This window comes from Heterodontus francisci, chromosome 31 (assembly GCF_036365525.1).
Source record: "Heterodontus francisci isolate sHetFra1 chromosome 31, sHetFra1.hap1, whole genome shotgun sequence".
Taxonomy (NCBI): domain Eukaryota; kingdom Metazoa; phylum Chordata; class Chondrichthyes; order Heterodontiformes; family Heterodontidae; genus Heterodontus; species Heterodontus francisci.
The window spans coordinates 56156264-56168293 of record NC_090401.1 but is presented as its reverse complement, the minus strand read 5'-3'; the positions used below and the strand labels follow the sequence as shown (position 1 = coordinate 56168293).

General features: G+C 40.9%; 1 protein-coding gene across 1 annotated transcript in view; it reads right to left on the bottom strand.

Annotated features, from left to right (window-relative positions):
- Nucleotides 1-12030, bottom strand: part of LOC137347294 (parkin coregulated gene protein homolog) — a 273893-nt gene that overhangs the window by 64564 nt on the left and 197299 nt on the right. The window contains exon 4 of the mRNA XM_068011681.1: nucleotides 5236-5385. Within this exon, the coding sequence (XP_067867782.1) occupies nucleotides 5236-5385 (150 nt within the window). The remainder of the gene's footprint in view (nucleotides 1-5235; nucleotides 5386-12030) is intronic.

Here is a 12030-nt window from a genome sequence, read left to right as displayed (position 1 = left end):
GCCCTTTTGTTGGCTGCCCTGTCTTCAGACACATATTACAGCAGGTAGAGAAGTTGCACAAACATTGATCTTCACAGGTTAAATTGTCTTGTGACAACAGCAGTGTGAGAAATGGTCAATCTTCCTATTGCTGATTTTTCTACTGCCTCACCTCAATAACAACAATAACAATCCTCTCCTTGAGTTTCATGGTTTATTGGATGAATTTGCACTCCTGGTACAGTGTGAATCCACAGAGGTCATCCGATAAGGTCCATCTACCACCCTGTGACATGGCGTAGCTAGCTCTATTCTGTCAACAAAACTAATTTGCTTGACATTGCATACTATTTTGCTTGCTAATACAGTTGTGCTCTTCTCCATTGGTGTTTGTATGCTTAGCTACTTTACTTATAGGGACAAATGTGTTTTAATTTGGACTATTTTTTAGATTGGCTACACACTTTATATACAGATTAATTGTCCCCATGTCTGTGGCTGAGCCAATAATTTTCTCAAATGTCCATGGTACAACATGTTGGTGCCTATCCCTGGACTAAACTATGAGGAGAGATTTTGCAAACTAGATTTGTATTCCCTGGAATTTAGAAGGTTCGGAGTGATTTGATTGAAGTTTTCAAGATATTAAGGGGAACAGATAGGGTAGATTGGGAGAAACTATTTCTGCTGGTTGGGGAGACTAGGATAAGGGGGAATAGTTAAAAAAAAAAATAGAGCCAGACCTTTCAGGAGTAAAATTAGGAAACACTTCAACACACAATGGGTGATAGAAGTTTGAAACTCTCTTCTGAAAATGGCAATTGATACTAGATCAATTGGTAATTTAAAAAGTGAGATTGATGGAATTTTGTTAACCAATGGTACTAAGGGATAGGGAGCTAGGTCGCAGTTCAGCCATGATCTCATTGAATGGCGGAACAGACTAGAGGGGCTGAATGGCCTCCTCCTCTTCCTATGTTCCTAATGGAACTGAGCATCAGGTGGACGTACAACAGACGGCTGATTCAATACAATACATTTTGTGCTGTTGCCCAAGATGGATCACTAACCCAATATATCTCATAGCTTGAGGCATATTTTTGTGATTTGGTTTCCGATAACAAATAAACCGAACATTGCTCAGACGGTCCAATGCAAACCAAAAATGAAATGAAGCAAAATAGAATGATAGAAGTTTATTGCTTTTGCTTAAAATCCCTTTGTGGCTGTGTATATTTAAACATTTCCTACGCTGCAATGAATTTGAGAAATCTCTTGTTATTGTTCTTACGATGAATAGATTCAATTTCCAGCTCAGCCGATTTTATTGTTTTCCCGAAAGATTCATTTTATAAATTTCCAAATTCCCCATCTCTTTATGTGCTTAGAGACAAACTTTAATTGCCACAAAGTCATACATGTTTTATAGGGAACAGCTCACATTGACACAGAGCTCCAACTATACTATTTGTGGTTTTTGGACCTGGCTTTACAATTACTGGCCAGAACCATCTTGGGAATGGCCATAGCTTCACAAACATATGAATGTTTTTGTTTTTTTAAAAACAGTTTATATTACAACCTCAAGAAGGAAGAAGCTGTAATAGGGCAGAGTGTGTGGTTGATGCAGCATACCACACCAAACACTGTCAATCACACAAACAAAACACCAGATTATGGGAAGCCACAAGGGTTAATAAGTCAGGCAAAGTTCAATACAAACTAATCAGCAATAGATTTTTAATCCAGGAATTTGTTAATGAACATTGATCTGGACTGCAACTGAAGAACATGACCTCTTCACAATCACTTTTGTTCTCCTATCTACTGATCTCTGAGAGAGATCATGTCCATTGCTACCCTTGAAGGAGTCCATCACTGGGGAACGCTTTACATAATCAACAATAAAAACCAGATCACGATCTGACACCATTTGGTTTATAGTTTGAATAGGCTATTTGTATTTGTGGTGCGACCCTCTTGGGGAGAACAATTGTAGAGTGTGTTTTGCTCATAGTGGCATTTGCATTACCGCAGTGCCTCTGTATTGGCCTGTTCAAAAATAGTTGTGACTCAGTTATCCTTGTAGGTTGTGCCCAGAGTGCCTCATCACAATCGTCCCCTCTTGGACTTCTGAACTTTTGTGAGAAGAAAAAAGGAATAGACGGCAGAGCTGAAGATGGATTTTGCCTCTGTGTGTGTGTGTGTGAGAGAGAGGGAGAGACAGAGGATTTGGGAAGAGAGAAGGAAGAAGAAAAGGAGGTTGCTTGCTATCCTGAGGAACACAAATGTTCCCGTTCACTAACATTTTGGTAACTTTAACATAATTCCCAGCACTTTTCATTCATGAACTGCTATATAATGCGACTCAGCAATGTTATTGTATTGTAAAATTTCTGATACACAGCCTGTTGTAACCAAATGCATACGTAGCTAGTTTTGTAATATCGCTGGCTCCTCCTCTTTTGATGCATATGATGCACATACATTGTACATAAGCCTAAAATAATGTAAAAAAAAATTTGGGAGCTGTTACTTTAATTGGCTGTAAAGTTCATTCAACATCACCACTTTTTTTGCATTATATATGAATCTATCAAATACAAATTTCACATATAAGGTGATATTTCTTTAAAGGGGCTGCACAGCCATATTAGCTCATTAATGGAACATTCACAGATAGGTCTGAAACTGAAACATTTGTGTAGTGCCTTTCATGATCTCAATGTCTCACAGTGCTTTACAGCCAATGAAATACTTCTGAAGTGTAGTGTTGTAATGTAGGAAATGCAGCAGCCAATTTGTACACAGCAAGCTTTCACAAACATCATGGTGATAATGACCAGACAATCTGTTTTTTTGCGATGACTGAGGGATAAATATTGGCCAGGACACCAGAGATAACTCCCCCGCTCTTCATCAGAATAGTTGCAAGGGATCTTTTACATTCACCTGAGAGGGCAGATGGGGCCTTGGTTTAACGTCTCTTCCAAAAGACGGCAAAATGGAAATAATTTACTGTCACCACTCAACCACATCATGTGACAGCCTAGTATTAGATTGCTTTTGTTTCTACTGATGTAGCTGTCAACCTTGAACTCACTGCAGTCACTTTCCTTAAGGAGATTCAAACAGGATCAAGATGAACAACTATGCCAAGTAGAAGGTGATTCTGATCTTGCTACATTTCAAACACATACGTTCTACAGAAAGCTTCCACTTAATCATCTATGGTTTCCATAAAAGCCAGATGATGGGTATGCAATGCTCCCTGCGGCCAACAAAGTCAGTGAGACATCTCAAAATAGAGACAGTGCTCAGAAATTCAGGGAATGATTAACTCAGTGGTGTGCTTTGATTGTGGAGTTCAGTATGTGATAGCAGGTCTAGCATAAAGTAAAGCTGCCCATGCTGGGAGATGTTGGTGGACGTAATCCCATTCGTAACATAGAGTACTGTTGATTCTTACTTTTCCTAACCCATTTAAAATTACTTTCACGGTGCCATTCAGAGCATCAATCCTGTGAAATTAAAATTAAACCTCCGTTTTTGTTGAAGTTTAGTGTTCAAACTGAAGGTGATTTAATTATCTTTAAAATGATGAATTCAGCTGTGGTCTCCACCATGAGAAGTACACTCTCGAGACCTTAATCTCAATTGCATTTTATATAATGGTTTGTCTCCACTAAATATGCATTAGAGTTTGGGAAGGTTTTGTTGAGAGCTGTAGATGCAGAGTTCCTTATGTCAGGCACATGGAACTAAGCAGGTACAATAGCATGATATGGCACTACAATATCATAGTGGTAATGTTACTAGACTAATAAGCCTGGACCAATAACCTAGAGATGTGAGTACAAATCCCACCATGGCAGTTGGGGAATATAAATTTAGGTAATTAAATTAATCTGAAATAAAAAGCTAATATCAGTAATGGTGATCATGAAACTACTGTTGTAAAAAAAAAACCCATCGTGTTCACTTATGCCCTTTAGGGAAAGAAATCTGCCACCTTTACCTGGTCTGGCCTATATGTGACTCCAGACCCACAATAATGCAGTTACTCTGAACTGCTATCTGAAATGGCCCAGTAAACCGTGTTGAAGAAGATGGCTCACCACCACCTTCTTGAGGGCAATTATGGATGGGCAATAAATTCTAGTCTTGTCAGTGACACCCACATCCTGTGACTGAAGGGGGAAAAAAAGAGCAGAGGGTTGTCTTCTGTCTTTGACAGCATGAATCCTATTGGCTGATTTAGAACATCAATGGTGTGTGCAAAGAGGTATGTAGCTAAATGGACCACAACCTAGAATTCATGATATCATCACATTGGATACCATGAGAAATTTAATCAATCTAAAGCCATATGAGATTAGAAGCAAATTTCCCCCAAAGGTAAATCAAGCATCAGACTCCCAGCTAGTGAACTGGTGCCATGAAAGTGACAACCTTGAAAAACAGACAAATGCAAATTAGGTCTGAAACAAGATTTCAGGTTATAAGTATAAATATATGCAGGTAATTGGATGTTGTGTGTTGCACAAAGCTCCTGAATTGTTAGGGCTATAGATGTGTCAATTTAAGAAAAAAGCAACCACTCTGGCATGCATATTGGAGGGGTAGATAATTTTTCTCGATTTCTTTGGAAGGGAGGAGCTCAGCAGAACTTCTCCTCAGGACATTAAATGGGATGGGCAAAATTCAGGGATAAACAGGTTGTATATGGTGCATGGATTTGATGGGTTAAATGACTTTATCTTATTTCCAGGATTTCTTACATCCTTATTCTTTAAAAGGAAAAAAATGCAGGGCAATAGAGAAAGAGCAAGGGAGTGGGATTAATTGGATGGCTCTTCTGGAGAGCCAGCACAGGCACGATGGGCTAAATGGCTTTTCTCTGTGCTGTATCATTCTACGAACACCATACAGCAGATCTCAGTATGGCAAGATTGACATGAAGCAACTGAGTGTAGTACAGGTACAATAAGGAGAATGGCATGGCTCCAATCACAATGTTATTGCACTGAGGAGTACATTCATATCACATCACACTGAAATGGGGGCACGTTTCATTCTAATAAGGTTCATCAGAAAACTTGCATAAACAATTGTGTGGTGTTGATAATCTTGGGGTGTAGGAAAATAACTATAAATGTTTCGTACTGCACAAATATTACATAACTCACAAGCATATGTATTTTTTCCCTGGAACAGTACAGTTCAGCAGGAGAACCCACTGTGGCTGCAACTTACCATTCATGTTTTTAAATATGTTCAGGATAGGCAATATCTGTCGATAGTAAGGCACCAGAGCCTCACCCACCATATCTCCTGACACAACAAGGTGCTGCAGGATTTTCAGCGTGGTGCATATAACTTGCTTGTTCCGAGTGTTCAGTGCATCTGTGAAAGACATGAAAGGGTTATGAGCCTATATGCTAATTAAATGCTTCCTGCTGAGAGGATGGTACATTTGTTGTTAGCAAAGCTTTAAACATATTCCAGTTAGATTGCTGGTGCTCATTTTTTCCTGATTTCCTTGCTATTAGCAATGCAAGGCTTACTACACTGTCCAGTGTATTCTTGGAGTATTGAAGCTCTATGTTGTTATTTCATCTTTCACACTGTTCAGACCCTTAGGGATATAAGAGCCTGTCAGACTTTCACAGCAAACAAATGGCACATTTCCAATCAAGTATCTCACCCATTAAACAGAACAGGCTATCTCACATCAACCCAGAGCAGTAAAACTCTATAACCATCTGGGGCTTCTGCAAGTGTTCAATACAACCATGACTTATTTGTAAAAATTTCAAACAAATATGCAATGTGAATTTGATCTGTCTGCTAAACTACAGTGGCCAATTAAGTAAACAAAGTCAGCTTGTGTGCATTTTCTTTTCTAATTATTTTAATATCCTGCTTATTGGCCTAGAAGATCAGCTGAACTGCAAGCAATTTAGAAAAGGGTTTCTGAAGAAATGAAAAACAAACTAGGAATCCAAAAGGAATTTAAGCAAAAAAACCCCATAGCTGTTTGCAGCAATGATCAGTTGAAAATGAACTGGTAAAATAAATGTCAGTAGTATTTGGGTAGATTAGAGAGACCTAATTTCAATTAAATTAGTTTACTTAGAAACTGGAACAGAAAAAGCTAGAAACAACTGCAAGGTTCATAGATATTTAACATGTTAAAAAAAATGGCCACTTGCCATTTTAATAGAGCATTAAACTGCTGAACCGGTTTGAAATAACAAGACAAACTAATTTCATAGCAATGTGGGAAGCATTTGTGTCCCATATCAGAAAAAATAATCTTTAGGCTGTAGTTCCCTATGGAACACAAAAATAATTGCTTCAAGGGGAAAAATATACTGCCTAAGTTGTATCCTTGAAGATGGAGAGAATGGAAAAGAGCACTTGTGAACGTCACTGAGTGTAATGTCAATGCTGAAAAGGAATTGAGAAGCACAATATTTATTTATAGCTGTGTGCGCAATGACATCAGTAACTAGGTGCCGACAAATTTTGATTATTTTACTTAGAGATGCTCTATTATCTGGAGAACTGTTACAACAGGAACATTATTAACTCAATAGAATGGCAATCCAGACATAGAATGCAAGTGATCATCTTCCCGACACTGACTACAATCAAAAGGTACTGCAGACAATTATATTTAAATCTTTCAGACTCTGAAAGACTCTACTCTGTTTATGCTGAAGCAACAGTTTTGATCTACAGCCAGCGCTGCATCACAGGGTTGCAAGTTTTTTACACTGGTTATATCCTGGAACAATTTACAAGAGTTTTCTGTCACAATTGATAGTGAAATGGAGAAAGTAAGAAACTGACAGTCAGACCTGAAATTTTAGCCTCTTCTCTTCTTTTCCCTGTCATTCATAACATTTCTCAGTCCTTTCATCTATCAGACTGCTTTTGTCAAGCCCTCCAGTTCCTCTACACTGTGCATGCTCTGTCCAAAACATAAAAGAGTACATGGCAAATCCACACAATTCTTCTTAGACTATTAAATAATTCATTCTTGGGATGTGAGCGTCGCTGGCCAGGCCAGCATTTATTGCCCATCCCCAACTGCCCTTGAGAAGGTGGTGGTGAGCTGCCTTCTTGAACCGCTGCAGTTCCTGTGGTGAAGGTAGTCCACAGTGTTTTTAGGTAGGTAGTTCCAGGATTTGTACTCAGCGCCAGTGAAGGAACGGCTGATATATGACCAAGTCAGGATGGTGTGTGACTTGGAGGGGATGTTGGAGGGGGTGGTGTTCCCATGCATCTGCAGCCTTTGTTCTTCCAGGTGACAGATCATGGGTTTGGGAGGTGCTGTTAAAGAAGCCTTTGCAGATTGCTGCAATGCATCTAATAGATAGTACACTCTGCAGCAATGGTGCGCCAGTTGTGGAGTTGATTATTTTACAGCTTTCTCTTAATAAAGTACATTAATTAGCATTGCAATTGTTTTATCAATTCCTCCCTACTTTTTTGTTTTGAACTTGATGTCCAGTTGTTCCAGGGCTCAATTTAGCTTAATTTATACCTCTGTTTTATATCAAATTTTCAGTCCACTCTTGTTTATTTCTCCAAATTATATATCACTGTTCCCACCAACTACTTGCTAAGTAAAATATTTGCACCTGCCTTTTGCTTTGTTTTATAATGTAACCCTATAACCTCACAGCTCTGCTCGATTGGACTACATGCACAAACTAGAATGGCAGAAGAGAACTGAAGGTGAACAATACTCAAACACTTATGTTTCCATAAACAGCTTTTGTATTAAACTGAAAAATTTACTTTGATTAGTCTTCAGGAGTGGTAAAGAGAGAGGAAAGAATAAAATAAGGTACGACTGAGATTCCGGATTCCAATTTTATCATACAGCCTTCCAATTTTAATTCTATAATCAATAAATCTGTGGCCTCTAGCACCTAGAAGGACAAGGGCAGCAGATGCATGGGAACACCACCACCTGCAAGTTCCCCTCCAAGCCACACACCATCCTGGCTTGAAAATATATTGCTATTCCTTCATTGTTGCTGGATCAAAATCCTGGAATTCCCTCCCTAACACCACAAGGACAGGAGTGGTTCAAGAAGGCAGCTACCCACCACCTTCTCAAGGGCAATTAGGGAGGGGCAATAAATGCTGACCTTGCCAGTGAAGCCCACATCTGGTAAATGAATAAAAAAAATCTAATTATAATGCCTTTTAATCCTTCATGTAACTAGCAAAACCAGACAGTAGATGGTTATACAATGTTTTGATATCTGCTGGTTAAATTCAAAATGATGCTCCATTTTTCTTGCTGTCACCAGTCAATGAGATTTACACAGTTCCAAAAACTGGTGACTAAATAAAAAGGTATTTTCAATCAGACCATCTCTCCTGAGCAGTGTGACAGTTACGTACAAAAGACTATGTTATAGATTAATAGTCCATGAATTCTGCTTGCTCTCAAGAAATTTGATACATAGCTACTTTTTTTAAAGATAATTTCCTTTCTTTGCAAATCCCACTTCAAGGTATTCCTTGCTGAGCTATGACCAAACTGGGGGAGTGACCTCTGTAGCCTTGTGTTAATGATCATTGCTTGTCTGGAGAATGAGAGCCAATGGGCTATTTGACTGTGGAGGGCAAGACAGCTGGGGCTCATGTGATACGCACAAGCAAACAGTCCTAGCAGCAGCCACTGATTAGCAATCATGGGGGGAATTTTATGGAGGCGACAAGGGTCTTGGCTGCTGGCTGGAGAGCCTCCTTTGGAGAAGGCCCACCATATTACCAGCACTCAGGCACTTGAGAGGCCATCAGTGGGCCTTTCCCAGGATCAGGACTTGGGGACTAGAAGTCCCGCCCACCAAGAGCTGCTGGCCAATCAGAGGCCAGCAACTCTTTTGCTCGGCAGTGCCACTGGGGAGGCGGTGGCTGCAGCTGGAATGGCACCCACCGGTTGCCCAGGATCAGGGAGCAATCCAGGTCAGAGGTTAGAGATGGTGGGAGGGGATTCATGGGGTGGGGGTCGTGGGGGTGGGGGGGTGTGGAGGGTTGGCAGTAAGGGGAGGGGGGGGTGGCTCTCAGCGGGCCCGCCCCTTCCTGATGCCGGTTCCTTCGATCAGGCACTGAGTGCCTTTGAATGAAGGACTCCTGCTGGAAGACCACACGCAACGTCACATGAGTTTGCATGTTATGCTTCCTGTGTGGCGACAGGCCCGCCTGCCGCTGGGGTAATATCAGCAGTGGTGGAAAGAGGTCCTTAATTGGGCATTAATTGCTCCATAAGGGCCTCAATTGGCAGTAGGGCGGGGAGGCCTTCCATGGGCCTTCCAACCATGGACTTAAATGGGGCGGAAGCAGGAAGGTGGGGGGTCCCCACCCCACCCACCACCAACCTGCCTGATTAAATGCCCTCCCTGCCTCCAAACTCTCAATGGGGGAGAGCATAACATACTGCCTCATGAGTGAGAACTTTGACTTACTGATCCTCCTCAACAGTCCAGGAGCACTCAGACCAATTATAGTGGTCCAACCGCTGTATAGGATGAGATCCGCACAGAGCGGGAATCAAAATGATGCATGGCATGACATGGAGAGACTTAAGGAAAAATGGGAAGGAAATTGCAAAATGCCTAGAAAAGTAGAGACAAGTATTTTGACAAGTTTGTTAAGCAATAATAAAACACAGAGCTAATGGAGGAATTGACACAGGGTAGTGCTTTCTGTTCAAAAGATTTCCCAGCTCTTTTCAGGAGTATCTAAATGTTGAGTTGTCTGATGAGTTAATGGATAAAGGCACAGCTGGGTGTTGTGATGAGGCTGACACAAGCTCAGGTTCAATCTCTGTTTTGTACTGAGTTGGACAATGTTGGGGATGTTACAATTTGGCCTAGTTCCCTAGAGCTGGAGAGGAGAAACAGGTTCTTGTTCCTATTGATAATCAATGACTTCTGCTCCAAAGTAGATGTGTGTGAGTGTCGGGGGAGGACGAGATTGGATGTATCTATGATGCCTTCCACAGTCAAAAATCTTACTGACACTCATTTTCTCAGCATGTGTGTAAATAATGCTACCTGTGGGCTTTTGATACCCATGGAACTGTATACCAGCTTCAGTTATTAACACATGAATCACTTTCTGGGTCATTCTTGTAAATGGGCAGTTTTTGCACTGACCTGAAACATTAACTCCGCTTCTCTCTCCACAGTTGCTGCCAGACCTGCTGAGTTTTTCCAGCACTTTCTGTTTTTATTTCATATTTCCAGCATCCGCAGTATTTTGTTTTTAATTTTTGATAATGCTGTTGCTTAGACTGAATAACCCAAATGCATCTGCACAGTTATTTACTCATTCACTGACTGGCCAAACTGTACAATGCTATTGAACACAGGAGGATTTCTAGCTTATCATTTCAGATATCCAACAGTGCCCAAGGTTTCCTTCACTTCCACTCAAATCAGATCCACTCCACTGATCAAAACAGCCCTGTGTCGCGCTCCAAGACTGATATTGATTATCCTCGGAGCCTGACAGCCTCAGTTAAGGATTCAGATGCAAAGTAATACTTATGATTGTCCTGCTGTCTCTTATATCTGGCAGAAATGCCATGTTTCAGAAAAGACAGGAAATATCTTGATGCAGGTGAAAGTTCCACACTTTAGAACATCTTTTAAAAATGCTAATTTTCCCAAATCAGTGGCCTATGGGATTCTGAAAGCTCATTTAATTCAGTGCAATAGATTATAGGGCAGTCTAGTCCCTGCATACAGGAGGCAGGACGGATGGTAGCAAGTGAAGCAATCACCAAATGCTGCAAAGTCTGACCTTGTGCTACTTTGGGAGATTGAACAATTTAAATAAATTATGCAAGTTCCTGGCTTAGCTTGTGTTCTTCTCTCATTGACTGACGTGGCAGTCAGGAAGAAGAAAAAACATTTTTAGACATGAAAATTTATCTCCCCACACACCCCCCCCTCCCCCACTCCGCATCACCCACCCCCTTTGATAACTGGGTTTCCTCCCCTTCTCCAACTTCACTGTAGTGTCTTTCCACAACAGGGTTTCTCTCTACTTCCTTTCCCTGTTTCTCTCTGCACACCTCTCTCCAAACAAAAACCTTGTCTCCTGTAATGATCCATCTCCTTATAAAGGACAGTAGCAGAAAGTCACTGATAGGGGTGATTGTTGTCTTTGGCCAACTAGTAATTATTCTCCTTGGAGGCGAGAAATAAGCAGGGTTCATGTGACATTGCCACCTGACAATGGAACTTTAATGCTATGTGAATTCTGTACAGCAGACTTATGTAAAGAGAAGCTTTTTACATTGTCTGATGCAACATAATGAGATGCGTGGAGTCCAGGTTGTTGAAGATCTCAAGCAGGTTTATTAACAGCTAACAAGTATGTACAGTTTATTTACTATTTACATGACTTGCCTCATGGTGGTACAGTAGCAAAGTGAGGCTGGCTGGCAGTCACATGACTGTGCCCTGGTACTTGGCTCATTAGCATACTCAGATCTTAAAGGGATATCACTCTTAAAGGCAATCACACAACATCCCCTTTCTTTCCAAAGATAAGTCTCGTATGCTAAAAGCAAAAACATATAAAATTAGATAACATCAAAATTATTTACACATGAATCGAGATTATGAAGTTTACAGATATAGAGGCTCAAAAATCCATAAATAGTCTCGGTGGTTTTGACAACTCTTGCTTGGGGAGTTTGCGTCTCAGTCGTTGCTGTTCTTTCTGAAGTGTCTCCCTCTCTGCATTCAGTTTCTGTTGCTTTGCCTTCAGCCTGATAACATAGTCTATTGCTTTTCTCAAGATGACAGATTTTGGGATCTTGTCATTCTTGGAAAGTGCCGGCACCTCATCTCATAGAGCCAATAGACAATGCTTCAACTCACTCCTCCTCTGCCTCTTCAGGACATTGTGTGTCCTTTGCCTCTCCACATTCTCTGCATCTGAAGGCTTGGGGCTCACGGTCGAGGACTTGTTGGGGGAAGAGTACTTGGTCTCATGGAGGTACCTGTC